Source organism: Myxocyprinus asiaticus, chromosome 44 (assembly GCF_019703515.2).
Source record: "Myxocyprinus asiaticus isolate MX2 ecotype Aquarium Trade chromosome 44, UBuf_Myxa_2, whole genome shotgun sequence".
Classification (NCBI taxonomy): Eukaryota; Metazoa; Chordata; class Actinopteri; order Cypriniformes; family Catostomidae; genus Myxocyprinus; species Myxocyprinus asiaticus.
The window spans coordinates 31,725,347-31,749,708 of record NC_059387.1 but is presented as its reverse complement, the minus strand read 5'-3'; the positions used below and the strand labels follow the sequence as shown (position 1 = coordinate 31,749,708).

The 24,362-nt window shown below is 37.1% G+C and overlaps 1 protein-coding gene across 5 annotated transcripts in view; it reads left to right on the top strand.

The window, feature by feature from the left end:
* Nucleotides 1–23,825, top strand: part of LOC127434424 (dystrobrevin alpha-like) — a 37,523-nt gene extending 13,698 nt beyond the window's left edge. For 2 of the 5 annotated variants that reach the window (XM_051687165.1, XM_051687168.1), the window contains 16 exons: nucleotides 164–269; nucleotides 395–561; nucleotides 2,581–2,705; nucleotides 3,142–3,225; nucleotides 5,065–5,136; nucleotides 6,526–6,618; nucleotides 11,016–11,103; nucleotides 11,289–11,377; nucleotides 11,860–11,973; nucleotides 12,472–12,568; nucleotides 14,548–14,740; nucleotides 16,683–16,772; nucleotides 16,896–16,983; nucleotides 19,847–19,967; nucleotides 20,434–20,476; nucleotides 20,579–23,825. In XM_051687165.1, the coding sequence (XP_051543125.1) occupies nucleotides 164–269; nucleotides 395–561; nucleotides 2,581–2,705; nucleotides 3,142–3,225; nucleotides 5,065–5,136; nucleotides 6,526–6,618; nucleotides 11,016–11,103; nucleotides 11,289–11,377; nucleotides 11,860–11,973; nucleotides 12,472–12,568; nucleotides 14,548–14,740; nucleotides 16,683–16,772; nucleotides 16,896–16,983; nucleotides 19,847–19,967; nucleotides 20,434–20,451 (1,545 nt within the window). In that variant the 3' untranslated portion in view covers nucleotides 20,452–20,476; nucleotides 20,579–23,825. Of the gene's footprint in view, nucleotides 1–163; nucleotides 270–394; nucleotides 562–2,580; nucleotides 2,706–3,141; nucleotides 3,226–5,064; nucleotides 5,137–6,525; nucleotides 6,619–11,015; nucleotides 11,104–11,288; nucleotides 11,378–11,859; nucleotides 11,982–12,471; nucleotides 12,569–14,547; nucleotides 14,741–16,682; nucleotides 16,773–16,895; nucleotides 16,984–19,846; nucleotides 19,968–20,433; nucleotides 20,477–20,578 lie in introns of those variants that run through there. The other 3 variants (XM_051687166.1, XM_051687167.1, XR_007896042.1) reach the window with 3 other exon arrangements.
* Nucleotides 23,826–24,362: the final 537 nt, after the last annotated feature.

Genomic DNA, 24,362 nt, shown 5'->3' with positions numbered 1-24,362 from the left:
ACCCTGCTATAGCTTGCTTCTGCCAAACCCGGAAATGTGAAAATGGTCCACTGTTTTGTATTACTGTATGAGTTAATTGTAAGTTACATAATCGTTCTAAAGTGTCTTGTACGTATGCTCCAAATCTTGACTAATTTGTTTTCAAACTGCTGACCTTTCACAGAAAAAGGTCTCTCTCAACGTGTTTCTTGACATATTCATGTCGGATCCTCCACCTCAGTGTCTGGTTTGGTTACCGCTGATGCATCGGCTGGCAAATGTTGAGAATGGTGCGTCTCTTTCATTTTTGTTACATGTATATGGCTTTTCCATATGTTAGCTGAAAGCTAGAAAACATCCACAACATAAATGAATGACAGACATTGTGACTGTCTGGTATTCCCCTCCTCTCCAGTCTTCCATCCTGTGGAGTGCTCGTACTGTCACAACCAGAGCATGATGGGATTTCGCTACCGTTGCCAACAATGTGATAATTACCAACTCTGCCAAGAGTGTTTCTGGAGGGGCCATGCCTCGGGCAGCCATAGCAACCAGCACCAGATGAAGGAGTACATGTCATGGGTAGGTGAACGGCCATGTGGGAAGCTGACTGTGAGTAAGCGTCAGTGACGGCACGACTCGTGTCATCCAAACAGTCTTCAGCCTTTGTCAATGTATGCCTAATACATGTATTATACTGTCAAATCACTTATCAGCTTTATCCTAAATGTCATGACCCCGGTCTTGACTTTTGACATTTAAGCTATTTATGGATCATTGACAAACAAGGTTGTCCGAGGCGATTAAAATGAGAAGTCTTAAAAAAAAATCTTGTTTCAAACATGTGTGTCGAGTTCTTAGAAATGTAATCTTTGGGGGCCTTGGTAGCTCAGTGGTAAAAGACGCTGGCTACCACCCCTGGAGCTCGCTAGTTCGTTAGTTTGAATCCCAGGGTGTGCTAAGTGACTCCAGCCAGGTCTCCTAAGCAACCAAATTGGCCCGGTTGCTAGGGAGGGTAGAGTCACATGGGGTAACCTCCTCGTGGTCGCTATAATGTGGTTCGTTCTGGGGCACGTGGTGAGTTGAGCGTGGATGCCGTGGTGGATGGCGTTAAGCCTCCACACGTGCTATGTCTCCGTGGCAACGCGCTCAACAAGCCACGTGATAAGATGCGTGGGTTGATGGTCTCAGACGCGGAAGCAACTGGGATTCATCCTCCGCCACCCGGATTGAGGCGAATCACTACGTGACCACGAGGACTTAAAAGCGCACTGGAAATTGGGCATTCCAATTGGGTGAAAAAGGGGAAAAATAAAAAAATAAAAAAAATTATTCTTTGTGTCCATGTTGGTTTTAAATGTTTGATTTAATAGCATTTTCTACAAAAAAATTAATTAATTACTTTAAAAATGTCAAGTGGTGTAACCATCAAGTAAAAGGTACTAAAATACCCCCCCCCCCCCCAAATGTCATATATTTCATACAATCCTTGCATTAATTTACTGTTTACAGTTCATATTTGTTGTAAATTGCATTGATTTCACTATGCATTTTATTATTTTATGTCATAATTATAAAATACTAATGGTTCTTTGTTCTGTTTGCACAATATAATACATAATGCATGTCTGTCAATTTTAAGCTGAACCTTGACAGATGGGGTACATGTCTTTAGGAACATGTTGTGTGAGACTGAAGTGAGTGCAAGAGCCAGGTGAACACATGTATATTCTTCCCACGTTCATTTGGAATTACTGTATTCCCAATTCATTTTTGAAATAAAACGGACCTTGTATCGTCAGACAAAACACTTGTGTACCTGGTATGTAACAGTTACACCACTTGACTTTGATTTGATTTATAAAAGTTTTTAAAATATTCATAACATTTTTACATCATTGACCCTTACGCTGATTTCGAAGGAGCCACATTCTGCAGTTTTGTAGCACTATTTTTCCCCCGAAGGACCTTTTAGTAAAGGTTTCCTGTAGTGGTTGACCGCAGTCCTCAAGTGACTGTTATATAAGGGTGGCCGATATACTGCAGATATATTTCATGATGGCTAATGAGACTTTTTTTTTGCCAAAAAATGTATTGTAATTTGGTGTAATTTACTTTTAAATTACTATTTGCCATCCTCTCTCTGACCCTTTGAATTAAACAGGCTGTTTTTGCTACTGTACCTTTAAGATTTCTTTTGATACTGTAAATTATCTCTGTTACGATTGGCTAACCTCTGTGTTCGTGCATAGTTCATTCATACTGTCATTCATTAGCATAGGCCAAGTTGATGTCTTCTGAAATAGGAACTGTAGATGTGTAAATGTGGGTGGTCTTATGTTAATGTGCTCATTGTTGTGACATGAAACTATGAGCATTTATGAGTGACCCATTTTTGCAGCTTAGTTTCAATAAGTGGCCTGGGTGGACCAGAGAAGAAGCTTTGCATTGTAAATGTAGAGTATTTCTACATAGTACAGTTAACTCTTTTAAAAAGAATGTTTTCCATATGTATTGGAATCTTTAATCATATTCACATAAATTTTAATGGATATTTTATTTCTGGTTTAACCTTCTATACACTTCTTTCTTATTCTCAAGAAATCTCCAGCTAAGAAGTTGTCGGACGCTCTCAGTAAGTCTCTGAGCTGCACCTCCAGTCGAGAACCTCCATACCCGATGTTCTCCGATACACACGAGAAACCTCTCAACCTCAGTCTTGTTGTGTATGTGAAGTCTCATATCAGTAAATCCTGAACACATTGCTCTGATAAACCTCTAAATGGCTTTGATGAAGTTTATGAAATGTGTCCAATGAGCTTATTTTAATGAAATGGTTTATGATTTGAATTTGCTATTTGCTGTTGCTTAATGTTACGTAAATTGTGCATGCTAACATTTTGCTGCCTTGTGTTTTCTTTGCTTTTATGCTGCGAAACAGAGACACATGGTAAGTGGAGCATTAAGAGTTATATTTCTTGTTATATGGTTACAGAATTATTTGACTGGAGCCAGTTTACAAACATACTGTACATGCATACGTACTCCAATGAACAGGCACTAAACAGGCAAAACACACATACACACACACACACACACACACACACACACACAAAAGCAAATGTGTTCTTATCATAACACCTTCTATTTTATTACCTCCAGGCCACCCAGACCTGTGGCCAGTGGAAATGAGTGCATGTTTTCTCACTCCATGCCTTCCTCAGGAAACCCTTACTCCAGTAAAATGTAAGTATGGAATTGCGTTAGGCCAGAAACATACTCCACATGAGTATGCCAATGCTTTGTTGCAAGCATGCAGTCCCATTGTACTTATGTACTTAACAAGCATTATTGCATTACTATGTGTTTTTTTTTTTTTTTTACCCAATTTGGAATGCTCAATTCCCTATGTGCTTTTAAGTCCTTGTGGTTGCGTAGTGATTCGCCTCAATCTGGGTGGTGGAGGACGAATCTCTGCGTCTGAGACCGCCAACCCGCACATCTTATCACATGGCTTGTTGAGTGCGTTGCCATGGAGACATAGCGTGTGTGGAGGCTTCACGCCATCCACCACGGCATCCACGCTCAACTCACCATGTGCCCCACCGAGAATGAACCACATTATAGCGACCACAAGGAGGTTACCCCATGTGACTCTACCCTCCCTAGCAACCGGGCCAATTTGGTTGCTTAGGAGACCTGGCTGGATGCCCTGGGATTCAAACTAGCGAACTCCAGGGGTGGTAGCCAGCGTATTTTACCACTGAGCTACCCAGGCCCCCACATTACTATGCGTTTTGACAGTAACAAACATCAGTACTAAAAGGGGCGATAGTTACCTTGAAATATTTATACGATTAAATCATATGTATTATTATTTACATAGCTAGCTATGTCAACAGTTTAACTAACTTGTAACTAACTTGCTCTGCAAGATTCTCTTTAAATTGTTGCTCCACCGTAATAGTAGTTGACCTGAGAGTAAACTGACCATAAATTAATGTAGTTAACACTAATGCCCTCTATAGCGCTCCTTGTGGCAATGCTGAGAATGCAATGCATTCTTGCGACACGCTATATGAATTGCTTTCAAACGCATTCCGGTAAAGACACGTGAAGTTGAGCTTGAAGTAGCCAGAAGTATTTGCGTTCATGTACTTGTGTAGAGTATGTTTCCGGTGCTAATACAAGCATTTAGCAGGAGTATGTTTACAAATGTAGAGTTTGACTACAGGCTTTAAGAATGTATGTCTACCTGAAAGGAATATTCTGGATAAGTTAAGCTCAATTGACAGAATTTATGACATAATGTTGATTACCACAAAATTTAATTTAGAATTTATTTAAAAAAGCAAAAATCTGGGTTCCAGTGAGGCACTTACAATTGAAGTGAATGGGACCAATCCGTAACGTTAAAATACTCACATTTTCAAAAGTATAGCCACAAGATGTAAACAGTATGTGTGTTATGATTTTAGTGTGATAAAATAACTCACTAACCTTTTCTGTGTAAATATATATCCAATTTTACAACTTTGTAATCCGTTAACCCTAAAACAAAAGTTAAAATGACGATTTAAACAGCTTTACAGCTCAAATAATATATGAGTTTTAACAGAACAATTAATGGAAGTGCTTTTATAAAATGATGTGCTTCACATTTCCGCCTTTAAACCGTCCAGCAACTGGCCCTATTCCCTTCCATTGTAAGTGCTTTACGCCACGGTAACCTCGGTTTCTGCCATTTTTTGTTTTTTTAAAGAAAAGATGAGTTGAATTAATGAGTCAAAAAATAATCTTTTGTGGTAATTAACATAATGACACACATGCTGTGAATTGATCTTAACTCGTATTGAACCCGGAATATACTTTTAATTCAAAATAAATATCATTGAAAACTTTTTTATGTCTTTGTTGTGTCTGTTCTTTATTGGTGTGTTCAGTCAGACGGGCTGCTTTGAACACATTTTCAGATTAGTTCAAAGAAAGCTTCGGGTGTGTTTTAAATATGTCTGAGTGTGTGTACATTTGTTGCTCATTATTTGATATGTTACAACTCTTTTTTTGTGTAATTGTACTCAATAGTGGTGCTCACGATGAGGCAAAACAGAAAAAGCTCTTTTCCCAGACGGCCCCGGATCTTTTAAAAGGCAAAGGGTAAGTCAGGATGAATGAAGGAAATTTTTATGTCACAATTGTCTGTTTAAAGCATTTAAAGGCATAAACAAAGATCTGATGACATTTTTTTGCTGTTATATTTGAGCTTGGTATAACAACCAAATACTGATATAATGGTTTATCATTTGAGCTGTATAGACTTTGGTCAAAGTGTACAACAAAGTTGGCCTACTCAGTCTGACCCAAATGAAAATGAGGATGAGGGACTGAAATACAGTCTATTCAACATTTCGTATTGTTTTGAAACTGGGTGTCGTCTTTTAGCCAACCAAACTGTGTGAATGTTTCCACTGGAAATTTGTGGATAGACATACAGTATTTGCAATGTTTTGTGAACAGAATGAAATATTGAATAGAATTGACTATACTTCCATCTCACTACCCAATTGAATTTGCATGAAGTTACATTTTACAAAGATGGGGGCCTGGGTAGCTCAGTGGTAAAGATGTTGGCTATCACCCCTGGAGTTCACAAGATCAAATCCCAGGGTGTGCTGTGTGACTCCAGCCAGGTCTCCTAAGCAACCAAATTGGCCTGGTTGCTAGGGAGGGTAGAGTCACATGGGGTAACCTCCTTGTGATCGCTATAATGTGGTTTGCTCTCAGTGGGGCACATGGTGAGTTGTGCGTAGATGTCTCTGTGGTAACGCACTCAACAAGCCTCGTGATAAGATGCGCAGATTGACGGTCTCAGACGCGGAGGCAGCTGAGATTTGTCCTCCGCCACCCGGATTGAGGCGAGTCACTATGCCACCACAAGGGCTTAGAGCAAAATTGGGAATTGGACATTCCAAATTGGGAGAAAAAGAGGAGAATTTTTTTCTTTTTTTTTATAAAGCCCAAATGATGCATTAATGGAAATGTAAAAAGATTTTTTAGATTTTATAATTTTTAGTCTAAAAAGTGAAAAAATAATTCAGCACACTAAAAAAATTAGTCTTTGGCTGAACTTAATTCAATTAGAGAAAGTTTTTACACAAATACACAATATAAAAATGCACAATATATGCAATTAATTGTGAATTAAATCAATTTGAATCAATTGTCAGCCCTAAAAATATAACAAAAATAACACTTAATTTCAACTCTCCCCATTGGGAATGACCATGCAAAAATTAATAACACAATTTTACAACCATTTTACAAATTTAAGTGGATTGCACATAAGTAAAGTAAGTTGAAGCAAAGAATAGAATAGAGTTGAACAATAGATTTGCTTTAACTTATTTTAATTTAGTAAATTAAAAAAGCAGCAAAAAAATGAGTGCACCATTAAATTCACAGGAAGTTGTTCTTGTTGTACATCAGTTTTTTTCTTTAAGTAACGCTCATTATGATGTTGTGTGTGTTTCTGAAACATGGTTTCAGGGTTCAGTACAGCATCGATATTGCGGATAGGCTTGCTGATGAGCACATACTTATCGGATTATATGTGAATCTCCTCCAAAAGAACCGCTTATGGTCAGTGGGAGCTGTCCATTTGAGGTTGCTGTGGCAGTTTTCTCCTTGTTTTTAAAGATCAGATGTCACCATCTCAGTCTGATAATACCCAGAATGCAATATAAAAAAGTAAAATGCATTTTCAAAAACATAGCTACCCAATGTAAAACCATCTTTTAAGGCTTTTTAGTTTCCTTTTCAACATTTTAAATGATTTTTTTTTTTTTTTTTTTTTAGTGACACCAGATATGGTATGGTGACTGTTCTGGCCCCAATGCTGTCTTATGTTTGCTGCTTGCTATCTGCTTAGGCTTTTGTTTTAAAGCAATGTATTTATGGCACTGGTATTATATTTCACTGCCATTGCACCAGATGTGTACAGTATGAAACCAGTTTAAGCCATTAATAACATCCCCCACTTATTAAATAGATACTACCAATACAAATTAATCTCACCCAAACTCCTTTGCTCTAATTGATTAATTGAGCTTGCCAGTGAAATCCACTTTAATACATTTTCAATTAACTCAGGCTACTGATGTACATATGAACACATTCAGACACACATACAGATACTTATTTTATTGACTCAACTGTAACTCATTTGGATTAATATTTTGTTATAAGTTGAAAAATGTGTAAACTTCTTATTTGAAGTTAGTAATTGTGAATATATGAATTATTATGGGTATATGCATATACAGTTGAACTCAAAAGTTTGCATACCCTGGCAGAAATTGTGAAATTTTGGCATTGATTTTGAAAATATGACTGATCATGCAAAATAAAAAATAAAAAACTGTCTTTTATTTAAGGATAGTGATCATATGAAGCCATTTATCATCACATAGTTGTTTGGCTCCTTTTTAAATCATAATGATAACAGAAATCACCCAAATGGCCCTGATCAAAAGTTTACATACCCTTCAATGTTTGGCCTTGTTACAGACACACAAGGTGACACACACAGGTTTAAATGGCAATTAAAGGTTAATTTCCCACACCTGTGGCTTTTTAAATTGCAATTAGTGTCTGTGTATAAATAGTCAGTGAGTTTGTTAGCTCTCACGTGGATGCACTGAGCAGGCTAGATACTGAGCCATGGGGAGCAGAAAAGAACTGTCAAAAGATCTGCGTAACAAGGAAATGGAACTTTATAAAGATGGAAAAGGATATAAAAATATATCCAAAGCCTTGAAAATGCCATTCGGTGCTGTTCAATCAGTTATTAAGAAGTGGAAAATTTGGGGATCTCTTGATACCAAGCCAAGGTCAGGTAGACCAAGAAAGATTTCAGCCACAACTGCTAGAAGAATTGTTCGGGATACAAAGAAAAACCCACAGGTAACCTCAGGAGAAATACAGGCTGCTCTGGAAAAAGATGGTGTGGTTGTTTCAAGGACACAGTATGATGATACTTGAACAAAAATGAACTGCATGGTCGAGTTGCCAGAAAGAAGCCTTTACTGCACCAATGCCACAAAAAAGCCCGGTTACAATATGCCTGACAACAACTTGAGATACCTCACAGCTTCTGGCACACTGTAATTTGGAGTGACGAGACCAAAATAGAGCTTTATGGCCACAACCATAAGCACTTTGTTTGGAGAGGGGTCAACAATGCCTATAGTGAAAAGAATACCATCCCCACTGTGAAGCATGGTGGTGGCTCACTGATGTTTTGGGGGTGTGTGAGCTCTAAAGGCACGGGGAATCCTGTGAAAATTGATGGCAAGATGAATGCAGCATGTTATCAGAAAATACTGGCAGACAATTTGCATTCTTCTGCATGAAAGCTGCGCATGGGACGCTCTTGGACTTTCCAGCACGACAATGACCCTAAGCACAAGGCCAAGTTGACCCTCCAGTGGTTACAGCAGAAAAAGGTGAAGGTTCTGGAGTGGCCATCACAGTCTCCTGACCTTAATATCATCGAGCCACTCTGGGGAGATCTCAAACATGCGGTTCATGCAAGAGGACCAAAGACTTTGCATGACCTGGAGGCATTTTGCCAAGACGAATGGGCAGCTATACCACCTGCAAGAATTTGGGGCCTCATAGACAACTATTACAAAAGACTGCACGCTGTCATTGATGCTAAATGGGGCAATTCACAGTATTAAAGACTAAGGGTATGCAGACTTTTGAACAGGGGTCATTTCATTTTTTTCTTTGTTGCTATGTTTTGTTTTATTATTGTGCCGTTCTGTTATAACCTACAGTTGAATATCAATCCCATAAGAAATACAAGAAATGTGTTTTGCCTGCTCACTGATGTTTTCTTTAAAAATTGTACATACATTACCAGTTCTCCAAGGGTATGCAAACTTTTGCGCACAACTGTACGTGTGCAAGTGTATTTGTGTATAAGCGTTTGTTATTCTTGGAGGAATTTGTGTAACTACAGTAATTATTATGCAAGAATAAGATATGCATTTACATTTCACATCTATGCATTCGGCAGAGGCTTTTGTCAGGGTACCCGCGGGTCCTTAGTCTTAAAAGGTTTTACATTTATTTTTTCATATTTAAGGCCATAGAAAGTCTTTAATATCTTAATTAAAATACAAGAAGACTTACATTTCATTTGCAGAGGCATTCAGCTGCTCATAAACGTTTGAGTTAGTGTGAGCACGCTCAGCGAAGAAGCACATTTTTATTGCTTATTTACTGAACCTAAGATGTTACATATGTATAAATCCAACATGCAAATTACGTTATACCGTGCCTCTGTAAGATAGCGATGCGGTAAATCTATTGCTCCTGTTTATAATCAACAATGCTGAACACTGCATCTTGCAAGCGAATGAGGTTGAAGTGGTCTAGCGCCTTTCACATCATGGCGCTCCCTCATATTACAGCACCTTTGACAAGAAAGACAGAAATAGAACAAATGCTTTGTGTAAAGCTACCAGATCTACTCAGGTGCAGGTTGTGGAGAAACGCTTAAACACGTTACATCTTTCATCTCCATTTCTCTGAAGCTCCATCTGATGTATCTGAGGTGTTTTTTTCTGCCATGTGAATCGGTCAGTTTTAATAAGTATGTAGTAATATACATAAATAATAATATTAATATAATTATATAAACATTATAATATTAATAATGCACATAATATGAACATAAATGATCTATCTTTAATATATAGTATATTATCTGTTTTCAATATACATCATAACTGATTATGTAGCAAGGTTCTCTTTCATGATTGAATCTGTTAACTTTTCAATACATTTTGTCAACATTAAACAGCCAATCTATATTGTAAAGGATGAGTATTGACTTGTACTAGTGATAGTTCACTAAAAATGAAAATGTCATCACTTACTCACCTTCATGCTGTTGCAAATCTGTATGACTTCCTTTTTTCAGTGGAGCTCAGAAGGATGTTAGGGAGAATGTTAATTTCAGTCACCATTCACTTTCATTGTATGGAGAGAAAATAATGCAGTGACAGTTAATGGTGACTGAGACTAACATTCTGCCTAACATCTCCTTTTGTGCTCATCGGCAGAGAGAAATTCATACAGGCTAAGTGGTGAGGGCAAGTTATGATAACAGATAACATTGTATTTTTGAATGAAATGCCCTTTAACTACCTGTTAAAGGTATCTGCCAAGAAAAATAATTTAAATGTAATTCAGCACATGATTGCCTCACATCTTGCTGGTAAAAAATGACTGAATGGGTCATAACATGGCTACATATTTAAAAAATAATTTAGTCTGAATAAAACTAGAAAAGAATAAAACTAGCCCTCTGTGACATTGTTGTAAAATTTCTGAGTTTTATGTTAATAATTACTTATACAGTGTTATAATGTTACTAATTCATATAGACAGTAAAAGTTGTTTTAACATAATGTAATCATAATTCATTCATAAGATATTTAAAGTTTTAAATAAAAAAATTGTAAATGCACAATACAATGTAATAAACCTGTCCAGAGACATCCAAGTAATCTCAGTGGTTTTGTATTGACCTGCTAATTAATTATTTAATGTGTTTTTAAACCATTTGTTATATTGCGAAAGTGGTCTTAAATGTTTATTTTATTTGGCATTAAAAAGTCTTAAATTTCATACCTTCGAATCTGCAAATACCCTGTTTTATCCAAAGACTTACAGTGTATTCAAGATGGTTCGGTCTGGGTTTCTATACATCTTAAGCAAACAAATTCTAAAAACAGCATATCTGTATACATAAATGTTAGTTTCCATTGATTATGTGCTGCCTGCTGGAAAAAAAAAAAAAGATTTTATACATGATCAATGATTAAACTTTTAGTTTGTTAACTATCTTTGCTTGAGCTTCGCTTACTAAATTCTTTATTTGTGAGATATTAAATACTTCTGTGAAGAAGAGCAAATAACTGTAATGCTAACTGTGCGATCTACACCCTTTCCTTGATTGACAGTTTCCAGGAGAACAGTAAAAACCAAGACGATGAGCACTGCCTCATTGCTCGTTATGCCTCCCGACTGGCTGCTGATGGAGCTGCAATGGTAAGACAAGCCAATAGGAATGTCTGAACAACATTCAAGTATTTAGTGCCAATCGTTGCTTAAATTGTGAATAAGCAACGATTGGCACTCAAATCATATGTTCTTCATAATTATTTGTAAATAAATAAATTGAATGCATTTCAATTAACTGTTTATGTATAATTTGATATCTATCTCATGAACAGAAGAACAGTGTACCGTCTGACATCACTCTGTGTCTGGACTCCAATATACAGCAGAGACAACTTATAGCCGAGCTAGAGAACAAAAACAAGTGAGCTGATTATATTTGTTTTTTCCATATAATAAAAGTGAATGGTAACTGAGGCTGTCGAGCTCCAAAAATTACAAAAAAAGCACCATAAACGTACCACAATATTCGTCCATGTGACTTGTGCATTACATTACAAGTCTTCCAAAGCCATACGGTACCTTTAGATGAGGAACAGACTGAAATTGAAACTCATCATCTCTGCAGCAGCTTTCAAATCTCATTCATGCTTGCGTACATTCAAAAATGGTGCATCAAAACGCATCACACTGGGTTTGTTGTCGGTGATGTCAAATGCCATTGGTTCTCTACTCTCTTGACTGATTGTCGGTGACTGAATGCATCTTGATGTGCCAAATTTTTGAAATACAATCATACAGGTTTTAATGACATGAGAGTGAAAAAACAATGACAGAATTTTCCTTTAACGGTCTATCTACTCCTTTAATGGTAAATTGTAATGGAAGTATATTGGGTGTTTGCAGGGAGATTTTACAAGAGATACAGCGATTGAGACAACAACATGAGGAAGCTTCCCAGCCTCCATTAGACAAAAGCCAACAGAATCCAACATTACTGGCTGAACTGAGACTGCTCAGGTAAATAGGTGCGCATACACATGCTCTTAAACCCAGTCACCTGCATAGACACACAGTGAACAGCCATGAATAACAACCTGAAACCTGATGAGTTGTGCTGAACAACAGATGCTGATGGTTACGCGATAGACGGCATTGAAAGTGAGAGTAACCTGATCACCGCTCGTCTCGTGAAATCACTTTAGAAGCAATTTACAACTCTGGGTCTCTCTTCCTGTTTGTGCACTTAAATAGTGAATTGAGCCAAACTTACAGTAGATATTGAAATGAGCTCTAGACCAAATCCCATCCTTTGGAAAGTTTACAAAGGCTTAAGATATCATTGTTAAACTGTGCTTACAATGCAAATCTTCTGGCTACTATATTTTTAATGGTCAATCGGCTTTGGTGATTGCACACTTTCATGGATGTACTGTAGCTTTGGTAAGATATTGGTTAGAGAACATACAATGTTCTGTTTACTCTCTCTCTCTGTTTCTTTGTCTTTCATTGTCTCAGGCAGAGGAAAGAGGAGTTAGAGCAGAGGATGTCAGCGCTTCAAGAGAGCCGTCGAGAACTTATGGTGCAACTAGAGCAGCTCATGCTGCTGTTAAAGGTAGAAAACACTGAGAAACACACACACAAACAAGCATTACACATTTTTGAGAAATGAAAATCAGAATGTGGACTTGCATCATTCAGTTTTAATGAGCTGAAGTGCTCCATCTACAGGAAGAAGAACAAAAGCATGCTGTAAATCTAACAGAGCCACAGTAAATACAACTGTGTATTAAAATGCATAAGCTGACTGTAAATTAACTGTATGCTGTTTTTGATTTCCCTTAAATTAAACTTTAAGGGTTTGTTTGCCCAAAAATGAAAATTATCTCATCATTTACTCACCCTCAGGTCATCCCAGATGTGTAAGACTTTCTTTCCTCAGCAGAACACATTTTAAGTAAAAATCTAAGCTCAGTAGGTCCTTAAAATGCAAGTGGATGGTGATCAGACCTTTGAGTCTCCAAAAATCACAGACAGTCAGCATAAACATCATCCATACAACTCCACTGGTTAAATTAATGTCTTCTAAAGTGAAACGATCGCTTTTGGTGCGTAAAAGGTCAATATTTAAGTACTTTTTAAATATAAAGCATCGCTTCCGGTCAGCAGCAGTATGCGTGTGTGATGTAATCGCGTTGGCATGTGAGATACGTGAGAATTGACGCACGTGCAACACACCCGGAAGAGCAGCGCTGTTTATAAGTAAGTTGGAGGAATGCTGTACAGAAGCCTCGTTGGTTTTGGTTTAGGTCTGTATTTGTATCTGTATGTTTTTCACAATGGTCCATTTGTGTGCTTATCCTGGATGTCTCAACCGAGAGAAAAACGTGAGATTACGTCCGTAACATGCTAATGCGAATACTTCCCACTTGAGAAAGTGTGAACTTGGCGCTCTCATGAACGCGCATACTGCTGCTGACCGGAAGCAATGATTTATTGTTAAATAGTACTTAAGTATTATCTTTTTTACACCAAAAGCGATTGTTTCGCTGTTCTCTTCCAAACCACTGGATTAAACCACTGGAGTCGTATGGATTACTTTTATGCTGCCTTTGTGTGCTTTTTGGAGACTCAAAGGTCTAATCACCATCCACTTGCGTTTTAAGGACCTACTGAGCTGAGATATTTTTCTGTTTTTCTTTAAATGTGTTCTGCTGAAGAAAGAACGTCATACACATCTGGGATGGCATGAGGGAGAGTAAATGAGAGAATTTTCATTTTGGTGTGAACTATCCCTTTAAGAAATGTTGATGATGGTTGTTCTTTTGGAATGCATGTGACTTCAAGCTTTGCACAACTCACAATTAGCGCATGCCGTTATGCAGACTGACCATATTTAAAGATATCTTTGGGTAGGTAAAGTAAATGTGAGCTCCCTGCTGTGGGTTTTAGTCAAGAGCTAACCAGGAGCAAATCATGTCTGTCATTGTGTCTAGAAGAAATTGAAATCCATTGGCATAAAATTTGGCTTATTTAAGAATAGCAAATTAATTTTACACGTTACTTTTGCTATCACTGCATGTGTATATATTGTTATCAGTGGTTAAAACGCATATTGTTTACATCTTATTGCTATACTTTTGAAACAGTGAATATTTTAATGTTCACGGATTGGCCCCATTGACTTCCATTGTAAGTGCCTCAATGTAACCCAAATTTTTGCCTTTTTTAAAGAAAAGGAGGGACGAGATATTTTTAAAAAAAAATGTTTTTAGTTTTTGGTTATCAACATTATGACAACATTATGCTGTCGATTGAGCTTAACTTGAATTGAAACCGGAACATTCCTTTAAAAGATTTATGTTAATTGCAATAAAAAGTTGCTAATCATTATTTGATTTACAATAGTTGACTTTAAAATTGAGGTATTTTGTCTTGATTGTTACTATGTTGCTCATTCAGGGACTGTGAAGACATGAAAATAATTCAGCATTTGTGTGGTAAAGCATGTAAATATATAACATTTTGACTTCAGGAAAGCAGAACTGGTTTTATTTTACATTTTATAACTCAGGGTTTTATTCTGTTTTCTAGAACCAGGGCCCTGGCCTCTCCCCTCGCTTCTCCCCCAGCCACACAGTCAAAACGTCCATCCAATCAGCATCCGGCAATAGCACACCCATCCCCATGCCTGTCCAATCAACATCCGGCAATACCACACCCAGTCAAACACCTCAAGACTCGCTCATGGGCCTGGGAGGAGAGGTGCAGCAGGCCTTCGCTCAGGGTAACCATGGGAACACATTCCTTTCTCATTTTCATATTAGTTTTGTACTTAAACTGTTTGGCTTGACTTTTTATCTGGAATACTTTATCTGGATATTTTCAACAAAAAAGCCATAATGTAGATTGACATTTATTCAATATTCAAGGTTAAATACAGCTTAAGCTTTTGATAACGTCCCTCAATTTGTAAAAACAAAAACACGTTTAGGGGCTGTTCACACTGAACGCGTCCTTGGGCTAAAAAAAGCTAAGTGCAGCGCCATGAATAGAGCTGAAAGCAGGTGTCTCGAAACATGTTTTTAAAGAAATAGATCACCCAAAAATGAAAATTCTCTCATCATTTACTCACCCTTAGGCCATCCCAGATGTTTATGACTTTCTTTGACTATCTCAGCTCTGTAGGTCCATTCAATGCAAGTGAATGGTGACCAGAACTTTGAAGCTCCAAAAAGCACATAAAGGCAGCATATAAATACTCCATAAGACTCCAGTGGTCAAATCCATGTCTTCAGAAGCAATAAAATAGGTGTGGGTGAGAAGCAGATCATTATTTATGTCCGTTTTTACTAGAAATCTCTACTTTCACTTTCACTACCACATTCTTCTTCTTTTGTTTTTTGGTGATTCATATTCTTGCACATCGCCACCTAGTTGGGGCTGGTCAAAGGTGGAGAGTTATAGTTAGAAAGGACTTACATATTGATCTGTTTCCCACACCCATCATACAGCTTCTTAAGACATGGATTTAACCACTGGAGTCTTATGGATTACTTTTATGCTTCCTTTATATGCTTTTTGGAGATTCAAAGTTTCATTCATTCGAAGAGAGATTTTGGAGATTCATTCGAAAATGCATTGTATGGACCTACAGAGCTGAGATATTCTCCTAAAAATCTTTGTTCGTGTTCAGCAGAAGACAAAAAGTCACACATCTGGGATGGCAGGAGGGTGAGTAAATGATGAGAGAATTTTCATTTTTGGGTGAACTATCACTTTAACAGTTGAAGTTCTTTTTAACCTGACACTGTGTGAGACGCTGAAAAAAAACTGCGAGACGTGCCACAACAGTCCAAGGCGTCCGCCTAGCACATGTTTAAACAAGTTTAAAAAAGTAAACGACAGCGTTTGATGTGAAGCACCCCTTACAGTAATGGCCCAAGGGTGTAAAAGTGAAAACACAGTATGAAGCTCTTATTTTTGTTAAAGCACTTGTATGAATTATTAATTAAAATGTGTATCATTTGACCTGTAAAGTTGTCTAAATTGTCATTTTGAGGTGGACTACTTAAAGGTGCTGTAAGCGATATTAGCGTTCTGAAGCTTTCACGTGACTGAGCCATTGAATTAGCGACGCCCCCTCGTTCCAAAACCCCGCCCTCCAAAGATAATTTTGAGACCAAAACTGAGCAAAAGAGCAGCATTGTTTTTCCTTTCTCTGTCAAATTCAACATTAGCACAATAGCGCCCTCAACTGACAACAATATGAATCATAGCCTCAATGATCTGCTTCATATAAGACGCTGTGAGAACAGAAAAGTGATTGACAGGTGTCAGTTTGTGTTTGCTGTTTACAAAGTCTACAGCTGTCACAGAGACCGGTGAGATATCTCAGGACACTTATATCAATAATATCTTTAAAGGAGCAGGAACATTTTTTGCATACTTTTCCATGAAAAAAATCGCTTACAGCACCTTTAACTTCTGGTTAAGTATTACCAATGTAATTTGCTTCATGTAAAACATTTCACATGCTTTTTTACAAATTGAGAGATAAGTCTGAATTATTTTGTGTGGTTATCAACAGCATGTTACAGATAGACAGTCGACTGATTTTGGATTTAACTTAAAATATTCCTTTAAACTGAGTTATAGAACTGAAATGCACTTGTACCTGGTGATTCATTTTATTTTGTAATATTAACTGATGTGCTTTTATTTCTAAGGCTCCAGAAGAAACTTAAGAAATGACCTCCTGGTAGCTGCAGACTCCATTACCAACACAATGTCATCACTTGTAAAAGAACTTAACTCGGGTAACACTGTAATCTACTCTATTATTTTAACATATGTAGGACTTATTATTTACTCCTGCCACAACAAAATAATGTGTGTTTTTACGAGTAAAAAGTTACGTTTATTGTTAAAATTTTGTTTAGAGGTGGGGAGTGAAATGGACAGTATCAGTGACCTGACATTCTCAACATCAGATGTTCTCCACACACAGACGGGTTCTTCAAGAACAGGGTAACAAACACTGTTACACAGAAAAGCACAAGAACTTCCAGTGGGTTTTAGAATAATGTTTTTTGAATTACGACTAAAATAAGGTCTGTGGTTAATGTGAACATTAAGGAGATGTTTCGTTCTGCAACATAAATTCAAATAATGTCAACCACAGAGTTTATTTTACTCATGACTCAAAAACCACTAATCTAGAAACATTTTGAGGGAAGCCAATCGATGACTCGAAAATGCTAATTATCGCCTGGGTTTTTAGACTATAAACTGAACAGCTCTGTAATGCATTGAATACAATTTAGTGATAATTATGTGCCTTTTGCATCCAAGGTTTGAATGATAGCATTTCCAACACTGAATCTTTGACCCCGTTTACACCTGGTCGCTTTAAAACGTCTCCCGTGACCACTTGTGTTCAGATTTCAGGGGCAGGGTCTCCATTTTGATGACATACATCAATCAGTATGTCAGTGTGTTACTGCATGACATTAATGTGCAACCATGTCAAAGAATACAAAGAGAGAGCGAAAAAAACGGCTCCCAGATGCATCTGAAATTTAATCTAAGCACAAACGTAGCATTTCAAGCAGAAATATCCATTATATTAGTGGATGACCTGTATTAAAGGAGCTTCAGATGTTCGTACATCTCATCTGTGTTGATTTCAAACACACCAAAGAAGATCTGTAAAGTTCTTGTGCTTGTGTATGTATCCGCTTTTTTACATTTGCAGATCGGACGGTTATTTCCATTTTAAGCCGCTTGTTTACACTCTTGTTTTAAAACAGCGGTTAATTGACAGGTGAGGGGTGGTGCTTCACTGCTATACGGGATGCATACAGGATGGATTAGCGTTTACACCCAAATTGCAATGTGGTCACGTGTGTTTTTGACTACCTCTGGATGTGATTTTTGTTATCCGATCACAAAACGTTTTAGACCCCGTTTAGACCTGTATTCAGCGCTGACCACATGTGATTGGGACACGCAAATTGCATCTTAATGCTAGGTGTAAAGGGGGTCTTTGAGAGGGGAACATGTTTTTGAAATTCAAGAAAAGCTCTTTGTATTTGAGTCAATGACTCATTGGTGAATTTCCAATTGGGCCAGTGCCCAGGGACCTTGACTACCAGATGCCAGTGGGGGCCCTGGGATGCAAGGTCACGCAGCCAATCAACATTATAAAAACAAATGTTTATATACGCTTGAACATGTAGGACCCACAGCCTATACAAGTCCCCTTTAATAGGGCCCTGTGACTATGAGGGCCCCCGAGGACCCTTTTGCCTCCCTGTTTCTAATTACATTTTTAAAATGTCAAAATAGTGTTTGGTGTATAAAAAACATATGATTTAGGTTTTTGAAAGAAAAAATATTTTATTAATATTGTATTTGATATGCGAAGCTGTAAAGTCATACATTTGTATAGACCAAGGAAGTTGTCATGGCCAAACTCCCAGACATTTGGTATCTCTGAAAAGCACGGGGTGTCCTCTTAAGATACACCAAGATTTACTAATGTAGCAAATATAGGCTTAAATAAATTAAACTTCAATAACAAAAGTCTTAAACAAAGTTTAATTCCTTTAAAGCCTGGTGTATCAAATATGATTAGAAAAAAATCACATATTAAAAAAAAAAAGTTTATTTAGTTGTTTCTTTTATTTTGTCTGTTGGGTAAAAAAAAGAAAAGTTTTCTGAATATTATTTCAAATGTTAGGCTTTAAGGGTTAAGCTTTATTCTTTGTATGTAAGGTGCTGTCGAATCTTTTATACTATTAATTATTATAACTGCATGTTAGACCTACATTACAAAATAAAACTTGGTTTAGCAGGTTGGTATTTTCACACACAAAAGTGCATGGTGCAAAAGTATTGATTAATAGATTAAAGGGCTTTTACTATTTATTACTAAGATTCAATTCTTTATAATAGATAAATCTCCATAACCACAATCAATATATATCATAAAAATGATGTAAATCCTGTATAAGGTCTACAGGTGCTTTCTTGTCCTATGGAACAGGGTAACACGGGGCAATATGTGCACATTAAACTGTACGACTCAAGGCACATTGACAGCGATAATATAGTTATCATGCTAAAAGATGATTGGCAAAAATAAAAATGTAAATTTGCACAAAACAGTTACTTGAATACACCTCTACTACGTTTCTGAGCTCAAAGTTTTTTTGATATTTTTTTTTTAAGTGAAAATGTTCAAAGTGGTGTAACCGTCCAGAGACAGTAATAAATAAATACCGGTAAGTAAAAGTCTCATTAAAAGCTGAAATAAATGAAAAAAGAAATGTTGGCATAAGTAGTTTGGAATCAAATTGTATTATCATTTCTTCAAAAAGTAAGCAGTAATACAATTTTGTTTAAAATTTGTATTAATATCTGAAAAAACTTTTGTCCACCAAATCTAAGTCAGGTGGTGTGGTGTACATACATATTAACATGTTGTGCAGGTAGCCATTTCTTTGTCATGTGACAAACAATAGTATAAAACAGAGAAGACCCCTTTAGACCCTCATGAATGTGTGTGAAGTTCTCAAAAAAATATCAGATATTTTGATATTTTTATTAAAAAAGGCACATTTTGTTCAGATCAACTTAAGTAACCTTAAGAAATCTTACATTTATATTTGTAAAATATAATTTTTTACTTTAAAATTAACAATTACGTTGTGTACACTCTCATGCATTCATGGTGCAAGTAAAGTATTTAATACCTTGACATTTATTTAAATGCTTTAAATGTTTTTCAAGAGTGTTTTTCTAGATTTCTCATTTTTATCACCCCGAACAACCTTATTTGTTAAACTGCCCAAAGCCACATCTTCTTACAGCGTTTGTGGTCTCATAGGGCTGCAGGTAAGCTGGGAACAGGGGAATTATATGGAAATGATCTAGAAAAGCAGCTGGACAGAGATCTAAAGATGGATGAACGACTCAGACACACACAGGAACCGGACAAGAATTTCCTGGTGAGCTAACCGAAAATACAGAGTCCGTAAAAGACCTTTTCATGTAGGATTTCAATACTGGAATTCAAATGTAATGTAAAAATACAGAAGTCAGTCCAAAATATTAAATAAACCAAAACATAAAATTCCACAAATTGCTCTTGGGAAATATTGGCAGACAGAGGCACATTAATTAATCCAAATGATATGGAAATATCCCCAGGCTGCTGCCAGTCACCTGTTTTTGAACGCAAAGATGACATTCATTTTAATTGTGCATTTGCACATAAGTATTACCACGAGTGCTGTGTTCAACGCGCTTTATATATTACTGCAAATTTTTTCCATATGTTCTTGCCATCATGACATTTATGGTTATTCAGGTCATTTTTGTACTTAGATATGGAGAGTTTTGTTGTCTATAATGAACATTTACCACCTCTGGCAATTCAGTGAATTATAAAATCAGCTTTTTTTTCTTTTCTAGGTGACTTTACAAGAATAGCTGAATTTTAATAAGCAATGGTACAGTAAGTATTCCTCACTTGTGGCACAGATTCGGTACAATGATGTTTGATAGACGATAACAAGGCACATTTAGGTTCAACCTTTGTTCTTTTCCCTCATCACAGGGTGAATTTACTTCTCTGAAGCACTGTGCAGTAACCAGGCCTGAGCAGGATGATACAACATTTCTGAAATGCATCAAACAGCATTTAAACCAATACTGTGGTACGAAACACAATCTATAAATATAGAAATATATTTTTAGAATCTACAAAATGTTTTTAGACATGGAAATGACAAACAATGGAACTGTCTTCAACACCGCCAGTGCCATAAAATCCATTGATTTTGAGATTACTTCATTTATTTGGTGTTAGTGTGATTTGGTTTGATTTATTTTCATGTGTTCAAAGTTTTGCACTGTATTTAAATATCTGTCGGGCAAAATGGGTGTGGTCTTTAATGAAGCTGCTATCTTTACAAATGACAACTTTCATGACACTTTAAGAGCAGAATGCCCAGATCTAATTTTTAAAAGATCTTTTTTTTTTGGGGGGGGGGGGGGGATTTTTCCCCTTTTTCTCCCAATTTGGAATTCCCAATTCCCAATGCGCTCTAAGTGGTTGCATGGTGATTTGCCTCAATCCGGGTGGCTGAATCCCAGTTGCCTCCGCGTCTGAGACAGTCAACCCATGCATCTTATCACGTGGCTTGTTGAGCGTGTTGCCACGGAGACATAGCGCATGTGGAGGCTTCATGCCATCCACCATGCTCAATTCACCATGCACCCCACCGAGAACAAACCACAATATAGCGACCACGAGGAGGTTACCCCATGTGACTCTACCATCCCTAGCAACCGGGCCAATTTGGTTGCTTAGGAGACCTGGCTGGAGTCACTCAGCACACCCTGGGATTCGAACTAGTGAACTCCAGGGGTGGTAGCCAGCGTAGTTTACCTCTGAGCTACCCAGGCCCCTTTAAAAGATCTTTAATATATACAGTTGTGCTCAAAAGTTTGCATACCCTTGAAGAATTGGTAATATATGTACAAATTTTAAAGAAAAACACATTTCTTTTATTTCTTATGGGATTCATATTCAACTGTAGGTTATAACAGAACGGCACAATCATAAAACATAACATAGCAACAATGAAAAAAATGAAATGACCCCTGTTCAAAAGTCTGCATACCCTTAGTCCTTAATAATGTGTATTGCCCCCTTTAGCATCAATGACAGCGTGCAGTCTTTTGTAAATGTTGTCTATGAGGCCCCAAACTCTTGCAGGTGGTATAGCTGCCCATTCGTCTTGGCAAAATGCCTCCAGGTCATGCAAAGTCTTTGGTCCTCTTGCATGAACCGCACGTTTGAGATCTCCCCAGAGTGGTTCGATGATATTAAGGTCAGGAGACTGTGATGGCCACTCCAGAACTTTCACCTTTTTCTGCTGTAACCACTGGAGGGTCAACTTGGCCTTGTGCTTAGGGTCATTCTCATGCTGGAAAGTCCAAGAGCGTCCCATGCGCAGCTTTCATCCAGAAGAATGCAAATTGTCTGCCAGTATTTTCTGATAACATGCTGCATTCATCTTGCCATCAATTTTCACAGGATTCCCCGTGCCTTTAGAGCTCACACACCCCCAAAACATCAGTGAGCCACCACCGTGCTTCACAGTGGAGATGGTATTCTTTTCACTATAGGCCTTGTTGACCCCTCTCCAAACATAGTGCTTATGGTTGTGACCATAAAACTCTATTTTGGTCTCGTCACTCCAAATTACAGTGTGCCAGAAGCTGTGAGGCGTCAAGGTGTTGTCATTTGTGGCATTGGCACAGTAAAGGCTTCTTTCTGGCAACTCGACCATGCAGTTCATTTTTGTTCAAGTATCGTCGTATTGTGCTCCTTGAAACAACCACACCGTCTTTTTCCAGAGCAGCCTGTATTTCTCCTGAGGTTACCTGTGGGTTTTTCTTTGTATCCCGAACAATTCTTCTGGCAGTTGTGGCTGAAATCTTTCTTGGTCTACCTGATCTTGGCTTGGTATCAAGAGATCCCTGAATTTTCCACTTCATAATAAGTGATTGAACAGTACTGACTGGCATTTTCAAGGCTTTGGATATCTTTTTATATCCTTTTCCATCTTTATAAAGTTCCATTACCTTGTTACGCAGGTCTTTTGACAGTTCTTTTCTGCTCCCCATGGCTCAGTATCTAGTGCATCCACGTGAGAGCTAACAAACTCATTGACTATTTATACAGACACTAATTGCAATTTAAAAAGCCACAGGTGTGGGAAATTAACCTTTAATTGCCATTTAAAGCTGTGTGTGTCACCTTTTCAAAATCAATGCCAAAATTTCACAATTTCTGCCAGGGTGTGCAAACTTTTGAGCACAACTGTATATACAGTATATATATATATATTTGCATTACTGTGGGGTGAACTTTTGTTTGTTTTTTTCATTAGGGTTGAAAAATATTCTCAGTTTTCATGAAAATAATGTCACAATACAAAAAATAATTAATAAAGAAATAATGGTCCAAAAAATAGGCTTCATTTTAATATATTGATTTTGGAGTGAAATAGGACCAGGACATGTTGTTAACAGATTTCATGAGATTCACCCCTGTAAAAATTTGTACCTCTGCATTCAATAAGTCATCCTTTGACTCTGAAGAGCACACAGTAGGTGTTTGCACAAAGTTTTAATGTTTAAAGGAAAAAATAAATACGTAATGGCAGGGCCGTAGCTAATGGGGAGAAAGGTGGTAACAATTCTAGGGGCCCACAGGTCCAGGGGACCCACAACAAATTTTAAACTGTATTTTTTAATACAGAAGGGCCCAGAATTTCTTGCTACGGCCCTGCGTAATGGATATTTTGAGGTTAACATGACATTCACATCTTACAGTAGCCTATGTGAAACTACTGAAACTGAATTTTGCGGTTATGTTATTCAAAAACTGACAAGATGCCTTTTGGAAGTGCATTTAAAATAATATTTTGGTGTATGGTATGTTGAGCTTGAACATAATTATCATGTTTGGATTGAATTTGACTGAGGATGAATTCTTGGAAAACTGGTTTGATTTTGATCATCTGCAGACTCTTTTGTTTACACTGCAGCCGTCACATTGTACACATTGTTTACTTGTGCTTTTTCAGACAGGCAGTTATAAATCAGTACAAAAACAGCACCCTTTCCCTGCTGCAAACATTGCACTTTTCAGTGATTTTGCATGGTACTAAGGAAATAATATATATATATATTGCATTGCACAGGTGTTATGAATCTGTATTCATAAAATAACATTGAAAGTTTCTGTCTTTCTCTGTCTTAGAGTTCGCCACAATAAATTCCTAATTTCAGTTTTGTTTTTAGTTTTTTGGCAATCTGTGGATGACCTGATAAATTGATGCAATTTGTTGAACAGTCACTAGGTGTCGTTGTTGAACAACTGTATCTAACTGCATTCTTCTCAGTGGCCATTTGAGAAAACTGTCAGGCTGAAATTTGCATGGTTAGGGGTTAAACTGGACAGGAAAATGTTGCACATGCAAAGCTACCATTGTTAGTTTTTTTATAATAAAAAACTAACAATGGTAGCTTTGCATGTGCTACATTATATATATATATATATATATATATATATATATATATATATATATATATATATATATATATATATATTACTAATAACAAATATATATATATATATACACTGATTTTATATATCAGCTAAATACTGATTTATTTGCCTTATATTTATATATATCTCACCTCCCACTGTCCAGGAATTTTCCAATGAAACAAAAGCTTCTTACTCTGAATGCAGTCTTTTATCTATCTTATCTATTCAAACACGCTATTAATAATCGCTAAATAAATTATCCCCTCTGATACAT